The sequence below is a fragment of the Ctenopharyngodon idella genome, chromosome 3 (genome assembly GCF_019924925.1).
Source record: "Ctenopharyngodon idella isolate HZGC_01 chromosome 3, HZGC01, whole genome shotgun sequence".
In the NCBI taxonomy this organism is placed as follows: Eukaryota; Metazoa; Chordata; class Actinopteri; order Cypriniformes; family Xenocyprididae; genus Ctenopharyngodon; species Ctenopharyngodon idella.
In genome coordinates, this window is record NC_067222.1 from 2,568 (window position 1) to 23,156 (window position 20,589).

Sequence of the window (20,589 nt, forward strand, 5' to 3'; positions counted from 1 at the left end):
AAAATGGATGTGATTTGTGAATTTATGTTGTGTTTTGGTGTATCTTAAGGTTGTATTGTCAGTCACTGCATAGGAGAAAACACCTTCTGTGTCGCACAGCTAACACACTAAATATTACAAAATGGTTAAAGAATTACAGAAATTTTATTCATAAGGTTTCAAATTGTAGTCTTGTTTAACATTATGTAATCCTCCGAAACGAGCAGCACAAGTCACGAACAGAACTGTTATTTCATATTAAGTAGATGAGTAAACTGCTTTCAATAAATTCGACTAAAAACATCGTTAAATCATTAAAGCCACGATATTTAATATTAATACATGGAAATTCATATACATTCACACTTTATGTTACATGATTTACGTTTTTTGCTGTTAATACGTAAGTATTTTTACGTTTTAGTGCTATAAATACGTCAATGTTGTACGTTTTTGTGTGTATGAAAACGTAAATGTAAATGTACGTGTGGTAGAACCACAATTTACGTAAAAATACACACGTATTCTCATGAGATCACGTTGCATATATATATATGTATGTATATATACGTATGTGTGTGTGTGTGTGTGTTAAAGCTATGGCATGCTGGATTTATAGCCACAGGTAAATGTGGCCCAAATCCATTTAGTTTGTTTTTTTTATTGCTCACATTTGACTCATATCTGTTTTTCTCATGACAGTGTGAACAGCACAAACCACACGGAATCTGATCATTCAATTCCGATTTGTGCCACTTCCATATTTGGTATTAAAACTGATACAGGTCAGATGTTTTGTAATGCAACCGCAGTGTGAACAGTCATATTGGAATTCATCCGACTTTTGTCACGCGAGATCAGCATTCGTGGAAATCTATTCAAAGATGTTACATTACTGACTTTATCATGACAGTTGTGAAAGGCAGTCAGTGGAAGGACAGTGATGGGTCCGAACCCGTGACAGCTCTATATACAAGGAAAACACTGGGTTAGGAGCCCGGTAAAAATCACATTCATGGGGGTAAATATCATGTTAGTTGAGTACTTCTACCTTCTACCCAAAACAATCTGTGACAACAGTGAAAAACTAGCCTAATTTCATGGGAAAACTGTGGATTTGGAAACACTGGAAGATATCATACAGAAGTAAACACGGAGGACATTAAAGTAAGTTTATTTATAGTGTGATCTGCTGTGGAAGCTAGTGAAATTATGCGCAGGCATTACAAAACATCTGAGCCTAGGATTCAAGCCTTTTCTCGTAATGTCATGATTTTTCCCCCTTAAAATTGTTCTACTTTGTTCATGCAATAATATGCCGTTAATCTTCTAATTTTTATAACTTTATTCTCTCACCATTCTCGTGACTTTATTCTTAAAATCTGAGCTTTTTTATTACAGCATGATACTAATTAAGATTAAAAGTGAATTTAAATTTGGTTACAATTGAGCATTTAGAGAAGTTCTAAATCGTTCACACAGTTGACAATCATTAACACACTTCAGGACTTGATAAACTCACCTTCCACAGAAACAGTGATTTTCTTGCGTTTGTTTCTTCTCTTGCCGTTGATCTTTAGTATATAGAGTCCAGAGTGAATGGTTCTGATGTCTGTGATGATGAGATCTCCATTCTCACCCCATTTCAGTTTGTCTCTGAATCTCCCATCAGCACCCTCCAGGAAATTATTATTGCTCTTTCCTTGGCTATGAGCTAAAAGATTATCATTCTTATCCTCCTGATAATACCACTGTATCTCATCATCATTATGTAGTTTATTAAGACCAGTGTGTAGCGTAAAAGATTCTCCCTCGTACGCTGTCTCAGCATCTAGAAACAGAGAAGAGAAACATGCTCTTGAGATCAAGTGTGCAGGTGGACATCTCAGTTAGACAAATCTTTTTGGTTTGGCATGTTCACAAATACCAAGCTTCGTTTTAGAGAGAGATCATTTTCACTTTTCAGCATTTACACTTTTTAATGCTGCACAGGTGGAATACGTGCTGTATACTGTATACAAAAACTGCAAATGTGTCTCCTTCATCTACTTGTGATCCATTCAACCAAAACACATCTTAACCCTTGTCCAGTGTTCGTGTGGAATGTAATAAGGTTTTATTTTTAAACAAATGGGGGTAACTACAGTATTTTACACCTCAAAATGAAAATCAGTCAATTTTATTACGGTTACTTTTCTTAAATATGACATCCTTGATGACGTATGCAGCCTTCAAACGCAACCTCCAGAGGACGCAGCCTCCGAAATGAGACGCAGCTCCTGTCACCGAAGGAGTGTGTTTTTGGTTGTGAGGGAAAGATTACCTTTTTCAGCTTCCCCGTTAAGGGAACAGAGGATGAAGTTTGTTTTTCCAGGGCAGCAACAGAGTTGTGCACCTATGTTTGTTTGTTCCCGGGATTTCGGTGATGAATGCTTTGTAACCAAGTCCCAGTTCGGCGCTGGATTTGCAGATTGTGGGTGGTGAGTAAAGCTCAATCAGAGGTCTGTGTTTTGTTGGCAATCGGCACGCAAGTGCATATAATGTAAACAGCACAAACTCTTTTATTCCCTTTTTATTTATAATGATGTCACAGCTAGCATGTGATCTCTACACAGAAGCTGCACGCACTCTTTAGCTCCGCCCACAGCACTGACGGCAGACACGCCTCCAGGATCTCAGCTTTTTCCGGAAAGACTCAGTACAGCGCATCTATCTTTTATAAATATGACAAAACTAAAGACTTTTTGGAGATATGAAGGATGCAATACTACTCTTCAGGTACTCAAGATTAACATGAGATTGGCAGAAACTGTGTGTGATACCGCCCCTTTAAAAAAAGATCCAGATTTCTATGCAATTTGACATGCTTTTTGACTAATTGAAAGACATTATTTTCACAAGTTTTTCCAGTTGGATTCATATCCACATGAAATCACAATATTATCATATAATTATAATTTTTTTTTTTTTTTTGTCAAAGTTTAGCTTTTTTTTTTGTACTAAAGTAAGTTTTGTACGGAAGTTTGTGCCAAATTGTATTGTCTCATCCTTTCATCTCTCTCTCTCTCTCTGTGTGTGTGTGTGTGTGTAGGTGTGTAGGTGTGTGTGCGTATGTGTGTATGCACTGTTGTTCATCCTGGATGCGTCATGGTGTCACCACTTTATTTTTGTGGTGGTTTTGCATTTTGACTGATTTTATTTGACATATTATAATAGCAATTTTGTGTGTATGTGCGATCATTTTGCATTGTGGATGTTTTAAAGTGCTGCCACTTCATTTTTGTCTGTGTGTTTTTGTTGTGTTTGATTTAAAGGAACAATTTTATCCATTTTCTCAGCGGCTTTTTTTCCCCACACTAACATAAAACAAGATATCATTACTTTTTTTTTTTTTTTTTTTAAATCTAGAAAATGTTGACAGCGTTACAAAGTCTCATGCCATTTGGATCAAGGGAACAAGCAAACATCATTCAAAAAGACTTAGGTAAAAATACTTCTTATACTCATTGAAGTATAAGCATGAGACATCACTTCCATCATCAGAACGTGTTCAGACCTCACTAACCGAATATGCTGAACGCAGTTGGACATAGTGGTGTTTTAGAGGTAAAAAATGATATAAATACTGTTCGGTTTCTCACACAAACCGATCGTTTTGTGTCTTAAGACATCAATGTGTCGTCATGAGCCGCAGGGTTTAATTTGGATTTGTCTGTGCATGTTTTTTTGACTCATAGATTTTGTTCCCTTTGACATGCATTATAAGACTGACAGACTGCAACGGTTGGAGTTAAAAATCATCATTTGTGTTCTACTGAAGAAACAACCTACATCACCTACATCTTGGATGCCCTGGGGGTAAGCACATCAAATTTTCATTTTTGGGGTGAACTATCCATTTAATTTGCTCACGGCATCCTCAGGGAAATACTTTGATTCTCAGTCTTACTACCTCAACAACCCCAGATAATGAACCCATGCAAATCGGCTACACTCACCTGTCTTCAGAGGAAAGAGAATGACGTGTTTATCAAAGACTTTGCCTCTATTGTGGTCAACCTGGACATATGAGAGTGTCATGTCCCACTCGACCAACATCCAGAAATGCCACTGCGGAGAGTTCTCCATCTCATCCCTCTCCTTTCAGTCAACCTCACGTTTAACAGTAGTTCAGTCAATGCCACAGCCATGATAGATTCCGGAGCTGCTTCCTACTTCATTGACTATGATTTAGCTAAAACCCATGACATTCCTCTAATTCCTTGTGAATCTGTGTTGGCAGTGGCAGCATTAGATGGAGGGTCGGCAGGGTTCTTCTTCATTAAAAAAAAAAAGATGGAGGCTTAAGACCCTGTATTGATTATCATGGTCTCAATGACATCACAGCAAATTTCCGATACCCTCTGCCTTTAGTCATAATGCCAAGTACTTTACCAAGCTCGACCTGCACAGTGCAGGCTGCGGCAAACGATTATTTTGATAATTGATTAATCTATCGATTATTGGAACAATGAATCGATTATTGTACAGGTTTATCAGTATGCTTTGTTAGATTATTCCTCTGTCGAGCAAATCACAACAATCAATTCAAGCTTTTGAAAGTGTATTTTTAATGAATTTGTTAAAAATACTGTTAAAATGAATTGCTGTGTTTTTATTAAGTCTGGGCTTGTATTAACTTATTAATAAGTGTAAACATATGAATATGTAATATTGTGCAAAAATTTCAGATTTTTTTTTCTTTTTACTAACTATTGAGTTTATTGTCACTGAATGGCTTTCCTGAGGTAAATGTAACATTTTTGTGACATTTGTTTGCAAGCTGTTTTATTGCAGTCTTTCTGCGGTTGAAACTCTGATTAAGTGATTACATTAGAACTGGATTTATTTCAGTAAATTGTACTGTATCTTTCAACATACTTTTTAATATTCATTCATGTTTATTTCATGCTGCAATAGCAGAAAAGAGGAAGAGATAATAGGTTTACGTGTCGCTTGACCTGAGGCGCTAGAGCGATCTGTCATGCCACATTAAAGAGCGCCAAAACCACATGTATTGTTTGAATCCCATAGTAAAATTGTAAGAATTTAAAAGTTAAGTCTTTATTTTATATCAAAAGTAACCTGGTCTGTCTTATCTGTCGGCACGCTGTCTGTCTCCTCTATGCTCTGTGATGCATCTTTCACTGTGTGAGAAAATGGACGTGTGGCATGAGAACATTGAGTTTGAATGAGAGTTGATGGCCCTGCATGACAGCATTTTTTGTAGTTATGCAAAACTCCCACATTTTATGGGTTCCACTTCGTTTGCACTATGCACTCCGAAGCACGGTGTCTTCTTCTATTGGATTCGATCCGGGAGGACTGCATTACAGTACTGTGCTACAGTGCCCCACTGGTCAAACCGCATTATTGAAGGCCCTTCAAATAGATCATATGAGATCAAAAGACTATTCGACAACAAAAATATATGTCGACAATTTTTTACTGTCAATGTTGTCGATAATGTCGACTAATCGTTTCAGCCCTACAGTGCATACAATCTGTTTCGTATCTGGGAGGGAGACGATCATATCCACCACGTCAGGTTTGTCCTCCAAAGAATTATTAAAAATCAACTCTACGCCAAGGCAGAGAAATGTGAATTCCACCAAACTTCCGCCTCATTTCTGGATTACATCATCAGTTCTGAGGGAGTTGCCATGGGTGACAACAAGGTCAAAGGTGTTCTGAACTAGCCTCAACCCACAACCATAAAGGAACTACAACGCTTCTTAGGATTTGCCAACTTTTACAGGCAGTTCATCAGAAACTTTAGCATGATTTTACATCATCCTGACCCCGAACGAGAATTCTTAGTCGAAGTCTATGCATCCAACACTGGTATCGGAGCAATACTATCCCAAAGACAAGGCAACCCGACCAAGCTCTTTCCTTGTGCATACTACTCCAGAAAACCCAACTGGACAAAACTACGATGTGGGAGACCCACACATGTGGGTGCCATGAAAGCAGCATTCGAACAATGGCGGCATTGGTTGGAAGGAACTAAACATCCATTTATCAGATCATCAGAATCTCGAATGTCTACGTTCAGCAAAAAGACTCAACACCAGACAGGCAAGATGGGCCTTGTTCTTCACCAGATTTCAATTCACATTAACTGATAGACCCAGGAGCAAGAACATCTAGGCCGACGCTCTCTCAGACAATACAAATCTTTTTTTGCCCCGGCTGACATTTCTAAGCATTTTTCCCTGTATTATTGTGTTTGACCTTGGACTGTTTATTCTCATCGTGATTGTTTGCTGCCTGCCCTGTTGATTCTCTGTCTGAATATCTGGATTTACTCTGCCTTGTCTGCCGCCTGCCCTTACCCTTTGCCTGTCCCTGTTTACAATTCTGCTCGGTCTTGGATATTGTTATTGCTGGTGATTGACCTCTGCCTGTTCGACTATGATTGTTTAATAAAGCTGCACATGGATCCCATCACGTCTGACTCCTCGTTACACATGGAATAGTGAATTAATTTTTTGGACCATATTATGGTTCATTTATAATACTTTTCCTTTCAAGAGCTTGACTGTATTGGCCACTGTGAGTTCTTGTATGGAAAAGAGCAGCTTGAACATTCTGCTAAACATCTGCTTTTTTGCTACACAGAAATCAACAGCATTTATGTTTGAAACAACATGATGCGAGTAAATGAGACCATAATTTTCATTTTAGTCTTAGGAGAAACCATAGGTGGAGCAAGTTGCCTAAATTCAATCTGTTCATACATACATATATATATACACACACATATATATGTAAGCCAGTGTATTGTGTTGTCCACAAGATGTCATACCACTGTTGTGATAAGGCAGATTCAAGTGCCTTTAGCATGGTTTGAGCCTCTTGATGTACCGTAGTGTTGATACTTTTCTTCAGTTCATGTTATCAACGCTATAGGTAAGCCAATGTTAATGACAGTGGAAGCTGCAATGAAAAATATCTTTGTTGTTATCACACTAAAGTTCAGTTTATTCAGATATTTTGTGTTTTAAACTGCCAAAGACCTAAATGCAGAGTAATATGGAAAGTTAAAATGTTTTGTTCTTTCTTTTAAGTGTGATTAATGTGTGGTGGTTAATACAAAGCTATCTATTATAATATAAGCAGTGAGAGCTTGCTATTGAATTGCATGCGCATTGAAATGTACTTTAATAGTTTAAAACTTAAGTTGAGTTCATGTTATCAACGCTATAGGTGCCGTGCTGTGGAATGAACGGTCGAGCCACAATCCCGAACCCCTCTGTGTCCGCGTCCCCTTCCTCTACCACCTCTCACGATCATACACAACACAGCGCAGAGTAGCAGCGGTGGTGCTGGAGACCAGTAAGCGCGCAGAGAGAGAGGGCTACATCTTTGGTGCCATGACCTGGATGTGGCACTGATGGACCGAAGAGGAAGAGAATTCTGCAGCCAGTGGTTTAAATGCTGAGTTATATTTAATGAACAAACTGAACTGGTGATTTTGGGGAAACATATCTGCCATCATCGCTATATCCTTTACAGTCTGCTGGGAATCTTAACTGTTTTGCTGTTTCAATTTGAGTAATTTGCTGTGATGTAAAACATATTTGATGGTTTATTGATAAGAGAGATTATTTTTGTCTATTGAGATTTGTGAAATTTATCTGACTGTGCATCTGCTTGATATTCAGTGAGACGCTAAGATGGATATTTAAGTTTAAACTGACGAGCCATTTTAGTTTGAGTCGTTAAGTTTTTGGGATTACATTTTTCACCGTGCTGAACTCACTGAAACATACAGCTTACTTTAGAACATTTTTATTTCTAAAAGATTGTATTATTTTACACCGATTCAACACCTCCATACAATCTAATTACACTGCCATTAAACCTGCTTGCACATAATAAACGCACCTTTGGATTCTATGTAGCAGACTTATACAAACATGCAGTGCTCCTCCACCGGTGCATCCAGTCTTCTACCGCCAGCAGAGCAAGTCACAAATGACCCACCAGCCCTTATGAACTCACCCTATGCTGACCAGTATGTGACGCCAGTCCATGCACCAAGGCTGCCAGGCTCTGGGGCCTCAGGGCAGGTACCTCCACTCTGCTTTGACAACAGCCCAGATGCAATACCAGGTGGCCAGATAGATAAGTCAGTTGATGCTTCTGTTTGCAAACGCAATAAACATGGGCCCTCAGAAGCTACGCCTTGGCAAAGTTCTGCACATCATGTTTTTGTTGAGATGCCAGTTGCGCAGCAGTCGCTCAAACACTATCCAGTTGCAGCACCGTGTCCAGCCCAGCCTCCAGGTTTACTCTAGTTATTCATATCCCCCTTCTGTGCCCGCGCCGAGTCTTCAGAGCCCGCCAGGGGCAAATACTACAGTTAAGCACGCAGCTGCTGAGCAGGCCTATCAAATCCATTCCCCCGAAGCCACATTTTTCACCGCTCAAGTTCCAGGCTATAGTGGAGCCACCCCATTACCTCAATTTGCTAATGCATGTGTTCCCAACATAACTCTGCACAGCCCTCAGGTAGCATTAGACCAGGCAGCTGCTGGTGCTCCTCCTGGTCTGTCTCCTCAACAGACACTGATTCCAGCTTCCCACCTCAACATGCATGTTGATGCTCGTTCTCCAGTTGCCCCTCCCCCTGCATCTGCCAGCCAGTCTGCCCACCCACATGTGACACAATTCGGGCCTCCAGGTCGAGCGGTCGCCAACCAATGCCTTCCTATGGCAGCCTTGGAGGTTTCATGCAAATTCATCAGGTAAAAAATGTTCAAGTCTTCACGGGAAATCCAGACTGTAAGATACTGGTGGAAGACTGGATTCGCGACATGCAATATCTCTTGGAGGCAATAGAGCTCCCAATGCACCTTCGTTTCTCCACTGTTGTATGGCACCTGGGGGGTGAAGACCGAAATCTCATCCTTAACCTACCTCCCCATGATCAGACCCCTGAGAAAGCATTGGAGGAACTGAGGGCCGAATACAGCGACACACAAGGCTCCTTAGACCCTTTGGCTGACTTCTATGAGCGGAGCCAGAAATCAGGGGAGTCTGCCTGTTCTTATGCTATAGCACTGGAGGCAAAGCTGCGAACGGTAGAGGAGAAGCAAAGAGGAGGTAGGCCCTTCCTAGATTGAGATAGCAAACTAACCCGGCAGTTCATGAGAGGCCTCTCTGACGAGGAGGTGTACACCAGAATTGCACCAATGGCACCCAGGCTCTTGAGCTTCCGAGAGCTGCAGGCAGAGCTCCGAAATTTAGCTAGAGAAAGTAAAAAGTTCCAGGCGCTGAGTACAGCAAAGAAAACATATACTCAGGTGCAGTTAAAAGCAGGAGGGGGTGGAAACACCAAAACAGATAGGTTAAAGCACACATCTGAATTATCAGAGTTGACAGAAATGGTTAAGAAGTTAGCTCTCGTTCAGGAAGAACAAATGGCTAAGCTGTCACAACTAGAGTTGAGAATGACTTCCCCACGGCCTTGCCCCCGGTGTAGGATTAAAGCTGGACCCCAAAGGAAGACTTATATGGCCCTGATAAAAGGCCATCCCTCTGTGCAGCTCCCCCAGGATATCCTGGTGGCCAAAGTGCTTGCAAATGTGAAAAGAGGTTGTGCTCCAGTTAGAGTGATGAATCTTTCCCAGCGAGTCATTACAATCAAACGACACACAAATCTGGCCAGCGCAGTCCTAGTGGACAAGGTGGTGGAGTTCCCTGATAGAAAGCATGGTGAAGCCGGGAACAGAAGAGCATGTCTCAGTCTGGACCAAGTAGTGTCTATCTGAGGGGTTGACCTAAGCGAAGCAGCGGTGGAAAGTGAGGACCAACGTGTTCTACTTAAGGACCTGCTGGACAAGAATGCAGATGTGTTCTCCCAGCATTCCATGGACTATGGTCACACCACAACTGTACAGCATGAGATTCCACTGGTTGACCCAAGGCCCTTCCGACTGCCACACCGCAAAATACCCCCCTCCCAGTGGCAAGATGTGAGGCGGTTATTGATGGAGATGGAGACAGCAGGAGTTATTCGCCCCAGTAAAAGTCCGTACGCATCCCCTGTGGTGGTTGTGACCAAGAAGGATGGATCCCTTCAATTGTGTATCGACTACCAGAAGCTCAACTCCTGCAGCACCCGAGATGCATTTCCCCTGCCAAGGATAGAGGAGGCTCTAGAGGCTTTAGGGCAAGCAAAGTACTTCTCCACCCTTGACCTTACATCGGGATACTGGCAGGTAGAGGTTGTGGAACATGATAAGCACAGGACAGCATTCAGCACTCCCATGGGGCTATTTGAGGCCAATAGAATGCCTTTTGGGCTGCAAAATGCGCCCTCCACCTTCCAAAGGCTGATGACCTCCTGTTTTGGGGACTTAAATTTCACCCATCTCCTTATTTACCTTGACGATATTATTATTTTCTCTAAGTCCTTTCATGAACATCTAGAGAGGCTCCAGCTGGCTTTTGATAGACTTCGGGAGCATGGTTTAAAATTGAAACCCTCCAAGTGCCAGCTTGTGAGGAAGGAAGTGCAGTACTTGAGTCACTTGGTGTCGGCACAGGGGAATCAGGACAGACCCAGAGAAGATCAGCAAGGTCAAGGATTGGGTGAGGCCTACAAATCGTGTGGAGGTGCTGCGGTTTTTAGGTTTTGCAGGTTACTATGGAGGTATGTTAAGGGCTACTCCAACTTGGCTGCCCCATTATACCGCCTTACCTCCGGTGACCCTAGAAAGAAGAAAAGAGGGATAAAGAAAAGCCCAGACCCTGACCAGCCATTTCTGTGGACTGCAGACTGTGAGGAGGCCTTTCAGTCTTTAAAAGAAAAGCTGATAAGCACACCAGTGCTTGGCTATCCGGACTACAGTCAGCCCTTTCTGCTGCAGACTGATGCCTCAGGAATGGGGCTTAGTGCTGTGCTAGTACAGGTACAAGATGGGGTGGAAAGGGTCATTGCATATGCAAGCAGAAGCCTGAGTCCACCTCAGACAAGGTATCCAGCACACAAGCTTGAGTTCCTCGCTCTCAAGTGGGCCGTAACAGATAAGTTCCATGACCACCTCTACGGGCGCAAGTTCTCTGTTCTGATGGACAATAATCCTCTGCAATATGTAATGACCTCAGCCAAACTCAACGCCACTGGTCAGCGATGGGTTTCTCATCTGTCCATATTTGACTTTGACATCCAATATCGGAGAGGACAGGATAACTCCAACGCTGACGCCCTCTCGCATATTTCCAATCAGGAGGTGGCGAAGACCCTGCAAAATAAATCCGCAGCAGGTGAGGATTGGTGGACCGAGACATAAGGAGGAACAAACCACCCAGGAGCCTGAGGAGGTCCTAGGCGGGGACACAGATGTCACAGAGGAGCCCGAAAGCTGTCTGCTGCTGGAGCCCAGTGAGGTGTGTGGGGATGGAGGCATTACCTGCTATGACCACACAGGAGCTTCGAGCGGGACAGAAGGAAGACCGAGTTATCGGTCCCATTCTCCGCTTTAAGAGCAGGAACCACAAACCAAGCCACAGCGAGAGAATGAAAGTGGGTGCCACTGGGGGTGTCCTCTTAAAAGAGTGGAGGAGGTTAGTTGTAAAAAAGGGATCCTGTATCGCAGTGTCAGAGATTGCCATAAAGAGGTGGTGGAGCAACTAATACTGCCAGAGAGGCTGCGTGAAACCGTCAAAACAGCCCTTCACAATGACTCAGGGCATCTGGGATTTGAGAGGACACTACAGATGATAAGGGAAAGATTTTACTGGCCAAGAATGTTTCAGGAGATCAAGGTTTGGTGCGAACAGTGTGAGAGATGCTGCCTTAGAAAAACTCCCACAGCCAACGTCAGGGCCCCCCTCGTCAGTATCCATACCAGTGCCCCCATGGAGCTGGTTTGTGTGGACTTCTTGATGCTGGAGAAGTCCAAGGGGGGTATGGAGAATGTGCTCATTGTTACAGATCACTTTTCTCGCTATGCACAGGCCTACCCCACCAGGGACCAAAAGGCAGGCACAGTGGCCAGGGTCTTGTGGAGGAATTTCTTCTGCCGTTTTGGTTTCCCTGCAAAATTGCACGCAGATCAAGGGCGCAACTTTGAAAGCGCAATTGTGAAGGAGCTATGCAAGTGTATTGGCATCACTAAGACGCACACCACGCCCTACCACCGCCAGGGCAACTGGACCACCGAAAGATTCAACCGTACACTGATGAACATGCTGGGAACTCTAGAGCTGCACCTGAAGCTCCGGTGGCATGAGCATGTGGATGCCGTGACATACGCATATAACTGCTCGCGGCATGACTCCACTGGATATAGCCCGTACTACCTTATGTTTGGTAGACATCCCAGGCTCCCAGTGGACCTCATCTTCGGGTCCCCCACAACGAACCAGCCGTGTAAATACAACTAGTATGTCCAGACCCTGTACGACTCCCTGTCGCGTGCCTATGCCCTGGCTAATCAGACATCTCAGCTGGCGAAAGGACAGCAGAAAAAGTATTATGACAAAAAAGCTAAGAGTGAAGACTTTAGTCCAGGGGATAGAGTCTTAGTCAAGATCTGTCATGTGGAGGGGAGGCAGAAGTTGGGAGATCGATGGGAGGCACGGCCATATGTTGTGGTGAAGAAGCAACCAGGTTTGCCTGTGTACGTGGTGCGACCAGAAAATGGAGGAGCAGAGAGAGTGGTTCATAGAAACCTTTTGACGCAGTGTATGTTCCTTTCAGTGGAGCGAGACAAAAGAGTGATCGAAGAAGGGGGCGAGTCAGATGGTGAGATATGTGAGGCAGGCATTGAATCGGAAGCCGAAGAGGGAACAAGGAGTGACAGTTCAGAGGACATGCTGGACAGAACACTGATTGGAACAACAGATAAAGAGGAGGACCAAATAAACACAGAGGAGGCTGACATGCAGACAGAAGAAATAAGTAGTGGAGAGGGAGTGCTTGTGACTGGTAGTGGTGCCAACCCCACTCAAGGGCCCAACCCTTCAAGAAGAAACCTGAGAAGGAGCCAGCATCCCCCAACTAAACTCTCACTCAAGTCCCAAGTTGTGAAAATAGAGAGTGACCACCAAAAGATAGAAAGAGGGAGAAAGTTGTGGCTAAAGGCCAGAAGTAAGAGGAGCAGCAGGGAGCCATACTGCATGCACCCTGATAACAGTTAGCTACCCATGCCCTCACTAATTAAACACATCATGTGATAAACATTCACTCACAACACAATTGTATTGAGTGTCATAGATTAGACCACACTTGAGTCTTGGGTCAATCAGATGTCGCTATACCACTGTTGTGATAAGGCAGATTCAAGTGCCTTTAGCATGGTTTGAGCCTCTTGATGTACCGTAGTGTTGATACTTTTCTTCAGTTCATGTTATCAACGCTATAGGTAAGCCATGTTAACGATAGTGGAAGCTGCAATGAAAAATATCTTTGTTATCACACTAAAGTTCAGTTTATTCAGATATTTTGTGTTTTAAACTGCTAAAGACCTAAATGCAGAGTAATATGGAAAGTTAAAATGTTTTGTTCTTTCTTTTAAATGTGATTAATGTGTGGTGGTTAATACAGAGCTATCTATTATATCTATCTATTATAATATAATATATTCCAGACATCGTCAAACTCCAATACAAGTATGCGCACACACAGAGGAACATACCAGGACTCTCTTTAAGTCACATTCATTAAAATATGATTAAAATGTAATCCTGTAAGCCTGTATTTCAGTTTAATCATGTATTTAATATTAAGTTACGATTATAGTTGTGTGAATTGTACCCCAAACCTTTATATGCGAGTGAAAGACTGTATCTATGTCTTTATGTCTTTTGCACCCTGGCATGTTTGGCCTTAAACGAATTCTGTCAGGATGCTTTAAATATGCATGTTCTGTTACGATAGCATGCATTAGTCTATTTCTAAGGTCTTTTAGAGTAAAAGTTACCAATTCTGAAACCATCATAAATTATGCAAAGTGAGCCGCAAGACAAGACAAAGAGAACTTTTCCCTCCTAAAAATCCACGCTGGACATTGGCTGATCACCCAAGGAGGTGTTTTGGGCTTGTTTGTCTTTAAAAAGACAACCACACGCACGTTCCCTTTGTCTCTCGATTGTCTCTCAACTGTCCCTCGCCATTTCACGCACGTCTCTCCCGGACGTCTCGGCGACCGCGCTTCCATCACGCGCTCCTCTGGACGACCATCTTTTTGGCACAAGTTTTCTTTTGTCAAGCCTTCATCATCCTCCATCACCTAGGAGACGGACTCTCTCTTCTTTATTTTCCGGTTATTTTACTCTTAAGTTAAAACCTTGTTTGAAAGTCCCGCCGAAGAACCCTTTCTCGGAAAAGGACCAATCGCTCCAGCCGCATGAACTGAAACTCCTGGAAAAGGACCAATCACCAAACCACGCGCACTGAAACTCCTACAGACAGACAGAGTAACCACATCACCTGAACTTACGCAAGTACAGAACAACTTCTTTCCACGCGTTTTAAGCTCTGCGTGAGTTTCTTTGATCACCTCTGTTTTCTTGACTTTACTTTCATTTTCTATATATGTGTATTATTTGTGTATATTTAGCCGTATAGCCTCTGAATCCGTAGTTTCATATATTAAATACATTATATTCATGCTCGATTGTTTCTGCTGCTCATTCAGAAAACCAAGTCACTTCTACGTTTTTGATTCTGCAAAACTGCTTTACGGTTTAATGCTAGAATAAGAAGTTAATTTTCGTGACCAGAGAATGACCTACCTTTATAATAGTCTATGAGAAAACTGATGGTTTGCTGGACAAACTAGACCAGTCTTTCTAAATTTAACTATTAAACTAGAACTAATCCTGAACCATATATGTAATTAATTATAATCCGTTGTAATTAATTCACAATATATGTGCATAATTCCCTTTTTGGTTGATTTATATTATAATTAATCATAACGCGTTAGGATTTAATTATACATATATTCCACCCATAATTTGAGCTAATGAATTAAATACCTGTAATTCGCTACACAGGTGTGGAACAACTCGTCTGAGTAACTGATGACAGGATTTTCATTTTTAAATGAACTATCCCTTTAAATATTGAAAAATTCTGATGATAAATTATTTTAATTAAGAAAGAAGATTTATTTAGATGTCTTTGTGTTGGAAGTTGTTCTCAGGTTTCAATGTTTCTGTATCAATGCCCATCCGATCTTGAAAAATGAATGTACACTGAAGCATTATGGAGCTGTTGTATTTTCATCTTAATAGTGGATAATCAGACTTCATTACCTGTTACAGCATGATCAATGAAGCAGAAACCTCTATCTGTTGTAGTAAATCTGTTTCATCATGCTGTCTCAGCTGTAATACTCACCCATATATTTTTTTAGTTTAGAGATCTTGCGGCGATAGTAAATCACAACAGAAACCAGAACTGCCGCCACAAGCAGAGCAGCAACAACAATCCCTGCTAAAACACCTGGAGACAGATGTGGACCTGCAACAGCTGAAGACAGACAGTCATTAGTGTGAGTGAATGGGTTTTATTTTGTTCTGTTGTAAATCCAAGTGATCTAATAATACTGAATATCATCATTACATTGAAAGACTTGTTCTTTACAGATTTAGAGTTACCCACCAGTCACAGAAAGAAGGAAACGCTGATCGCTTTCACGGCCTCGGATCTGTAGCTCATAAAGTCCAGTGTGTTCGGTTTTGGTCTTCTTGATAATCAGAGAGCCATTCTGATTCAGCTGCAGTCTGTCTCTGAATCTCTCATCAGCATCGTTTAATGAGATCTCTTTAGTTTCCAGATCGATTTTAGCCAGGAGGATGCCTTTATCTCCAAACCTCCACACTATTAGATCATCTCTCTGGACTTCAACATTATTCTGTAGAGTGACAGACTTTCCCTCCATCACTGACTCTGACTTCACTCCATCCGCCCCACCAGCCATCGCTGGAAAACAAGCCGAAACAGTTTCTCAGAAAGAGATTAAATTCTCTAAATCCTTGTGCTACCTACAGTGGCAAGAAAAAGTATGTGAACCACTTGCAGAATCTGTGAAAATGTGCAAAATTTTAACAAAATAAGGGAGATAATACAAAATGCATGTTATTTTTTATTTAGTACTGTCCTGAGTAAGATATTTTATATAAAAGATGTTTACATATAATCCATAAGACAAAAAAATAGTTGAATTTATTAAAATGACCCAGTTCAAAAGTTTGTGAACCATTGATTCTTAACACTGTGTGTGGTTACCTGGATGATCTACGACTGTTTGTTTGTTGTGTGGTGGTTGTTCAGGAGTCTCTTGTTTGTCCTGAGCAGTTAAACTGAGCTCTGTTCTTCAGAAAAATCCTCCAGGTCCTGCAGATTCTTCAGATTTCCAGCATTTTTTTTTTTTTTTTTGCATATTTGAACCCTTTCCAGCAGTGACTGAATGATTTTGAGATCCATCTTTTCACACTGAGGACAACTGAGGGACTCAAACACAACTTTTAAAAAAGGTTCAAACATTCACTGATGCTCCAGAAGGAAACATGATGCATTAAGAGTCGGGGGATGAAAACTTTTAAACAGGATGGAGAGGTCAAAATTTTTCTTATTTCGCTTGAATATCATTTTTTTTCATTCAGTACTGCCCTTCGGAAGCAATAGAAGATACTTACATGTTTCCCGGAAGACAAATTAAATACAATTTACCTTGATCTTCAAATTCCAAAAGTTTTCACCCCCCATCTATTAATGAGAGACTCACGAACAACCATCACAAAACAAAAAAAACAGTCGTAGATCATCCAGGTAACCACACACAGTATTAAGAATCAATGGTTCACATACTTATGAATGGGGTCATTTTAGTAAATTCAGCTATTTTTTTTTTTTTTTTGGTCTTGTGGATTATATGCAAACATCTTTTATGTAAAATATCTTACTCAGGACAGTACTAAATAAAAAATAACATGCATTTTGTATTATCTCCCTTATTTTGTTAAAATTATTCACATTTTCACAGATTCTGCAAGTGGTTCACATACTTTTTCTTGCCACTGTATATTTAAACATGTTGACAGAAAACAGGCTTCACTCTCAGGTGACACAGAAATCATATTACTGTCTCGATTTGAGTTAACTCATTCACATTTACTCTTAAATATAAACCCTGTATATTAAAGAGACAGTTCATCCAAAAATGTAAATTCTGTTATTTTTTCATCCTCATGTCATTCCAAACCCGCAAGACTGTTGATGATATTTTCTTATGAAATCTGAGAGATTTGTCACTTCATTGACATCCTATGCAACTTAATTTCTCATGACACCGCATGCAGAGGAAAATCGGCATAAACAGCATCATTTGTTACATTGAAGGACTCGAGATACTCACCAAAGACAGTAACATTAAATATTTTCGTCGTAGTCTTTTCTCTAGAGACGGTTAGTTTATATCGTCCTGAGTGTCTGATTCTGGTGTTTCTGATGGTCAGAGATCCAGTCTTTTGGTCCACCTGCAATCTGCCTCTGAATCCAGCATCATCAGTGACAAAAAATGAAGTCAAATCTGCCTTTCTTGCTATTTGAGATATGACAGAGTCTCTAGGTCCAAACAGCCACAGTATCGTATCATCGTTTTGTATTTCAGTAATATCAGTGTGTAGAGTGACAGAATCTCCCTCCATCACGGTTTCATCCGTCTCTGCACCAGACACACCTAGAGCAGAAACAATCAGCTTTACAAATACACATCAGACTTCATTTCTCCTCACGTCAGGAATGGTGTCCAAATGAATATAGTAAAACTGGTTAGGGTAGTTGTGTATTATTCAGTGTTAAAAAAGTAAAAAATAAAAATAAAAAATAAAGTTTAATTTTGAAGAGTTACAACAAACAAATGTCACCCATTCGGCGGAATGGCTCAATCATTATTAGACTCGTCTGGGTCTATTTCTCCAGCATCGTTTCCCATGAAGGCTATTTAACTCAGAACTGATCACAATACTGCAGTGCAGTGTCGAAAATGAAACCGAAAGATACAGAAATCAATCACTTACCGTCCACTAACAATAAGAATAGAAAGAACAAAAGCATGTTCTGCACGTTGTTGTAGAGCTGTGTAGAATCTGAATTAATAAAGCTGATCTATATGGAGATAATTTATATTATTCTGTTCTGCAGAATCTCCGTCGCTTCTGAACCGCACTCAAACACTGACATAAACGTGAATAAATCACGTTACGGACGCTAACGGAGAGACGGTACTAACGCCCACTGAGAACTGCGACTTTTCTATCCTTCAGAGAATCTACGAGCAAAGCAGTGGCATGCCTAGGGTTGCCAGGTCCCAGAAACATTTCCTGCCCAAAATAAATGAAAACTAACCCATTTTTCATTTTAACATTAGTGTTGGGCAATATGACCAGAAATATTATGACAACATTATATTTCAATATCATATGATATAGATATTTATCACGATATTAATTTACCATTAATGGGGAAGGATATGCTTTCCACATGTTTGTTAGACCTCGAGAATGAATTTAAACTTGTTCACAATTAAACAGCATTAAGCCATCTTTTAATTAGGGGCCCCATTAAATCTATTTTATTTTCCCTGTGTTTTATGATTTAATACAAATTTATCATCAACAATAGTGTTTAATGAAATGAATTAATAAAACTTTAACAATGAATTATCAATTAATCAATCTTAAATGAAAATATAACAATTAATTTACAACAAAACATTACTTTTTTCTGTAATATAAGATGCAGCACGACAGATCTGTTTAATATTAAGGGGAGACACTACAGGCAAAAACAGTTTTTTCAGGCACCTGTCAATTTTGAGATTTTGCACTTTTTGGCTTTTCATAAAGTGTTTTTTCAGACTGGTGGAAAGAAAACATCCAAAATACATTTTTAAATATATATCTTATAGCACTTTATCTATTTGCGTCTATAGATTTCAATTACAGTAAATATCTTTAAAGGCCGTTTCCTCAAAATGAGTTTTTTCTCCTGCTCTGAGTCAGAAATCTCCACTTCAGCAGAACTTATATACACCAAACTTTACAGTTTTATTCTTATCTATATTCTGAAGGCTTTTACAGAGGGATTTGTTGATATATCATTCCTATCCTGAGTTATAGGTCCTTTTACTCAAAAAAACATGGCGAAAATAGATTTTTTAAGGCTATTGTCAGTATTCTCTAATTTACTAAAGCACAAAATAAGATATCCAGAATCCCCTCTGTAAAAGCCCTTTCATCTAATATGTCAACAAATAGAACCAAGAATTTTAAACCTGGACCTTTCCAATTTCCAGATTTTTTCCAGATTTTGTTTTTGGAAATGTATGCAAATGAGCATATATTTAAGTATATAAGGCCTCATTTGCATATTAAAACATAAATTCACACAAAACTTGTAACACATTTTTTTCTTATGTTTATGCCAGTAATAAACTGGAGAAGTTTCACAGTGATATCTTCTAATTTAAAAAAAAAATCCCTATTCACCTGTAGTGTCTCGCCTACATGGATGAAAAATATCATGATATTCCTTACAAACGGTGGTAATATATTTTACTGTAGCTATTATAGTAATATATTTCTCTTCCAAGTTAAAGCAAAATTTTATTTTGGTGGTTTGTTTTGAAGTTTTTCTCAAATGAAACGGTGAAAATCTCATCACAGGTATGTAAGTCACTGAGTAGAGTGAACATACGTAAGGCGACAGGTCCAGATAACATCCCTGGACGCGTCCTGAAACTTTGTGCTTCAGAACTGACCAGCGTAACCACTGACATCTTCAATCTTTCCCTCACTCTGGCTACAGTCCCTGTCTATTTTAAGTCCACCAGTATCATTTCAGTTCCAAAGAAAACCACAGTCTCTTGTCTCAGTGATTACAGACCAGTGGCTCTAACACCAGTACTCATGAAGTGTTTTGAGAGTCTGGACCCACTACAGTTTGCATATAGGACAAATAGATCCACAGAGGATGCTATTTAATTCGCTACTCACAGAATACTAACTCACCTGGAAAATAAAGATAGTTATGCCAGACTACTCTTTATTGATTACAGTTCAGCTTTTAACACTATCATTCCCTCTAAACTCACAGTCTGCATAACCTGGGACTGCCTTCTGGACTGTGTAACTGGATACAGAGCTTCCTCACCAGTAGACCACAACATGTACGTATTGGAAAACACTCCTCTAGCACCATCATAACGAACACAGGCTGTGTCTCAGCCCCATGCTGTACACTCTTTTCACATACGACTGCGTTGCTACTCAGCCCAAAAATGTCATCATTAAATTCACAGATGACACCACAGTCATTGGTCTTATCAAAGATAATGAGACTGCTTACCGGAAAGAAGTGTCAGATCTGGTCACATGGTGTGATGCTAACAATCTCACACTGAATGTCAGCAAGACCAAGGAGATGATAAAAGGTGATAGGAGGTGATAAAGATGGCACAGAAAATCACAGGGACAGAACTCCCCTCTCTGCTAAATATTTATGATAAAAGGATTTATAAATGGGCAAGCAATATTATTAGT

General features: G+C 40.5%; 1 protein-coding gene across 1 annotated transcript; it reads right to left on the reverse strand.

Annotated features, from left to right (window-relative positions):
• Positions 1 to 1,481: 1,481 nt before the first annotated feature.
• On the reverse strand, positions 1,482 to 18,329 carry LOC127509183 (uncharacterized). Its single transcript, XM_051887707.1, has 5 exons — positions 18,067 to 18,329; positions 17,403 to 17,726; positions 15,647 to 15,967; positions 15,383 to 15,514; positions 1,482 to 1,810 (listed from the first exon to the last, which is right to left on the reverse strand). The coding sequence occupies exons 1-5, from the start codon at positions 18,101 to 18,103 to the stop codon at positions 1,482 to 1,484; spliced, it is 1,143 nt and encodes a 380-aa protein (XP_051743667.1). The 5' UTR covers positions 18,104 to 18,329.
• Positions 18,330 to 20,589: the final 2,260 nt, after the last annotated feature.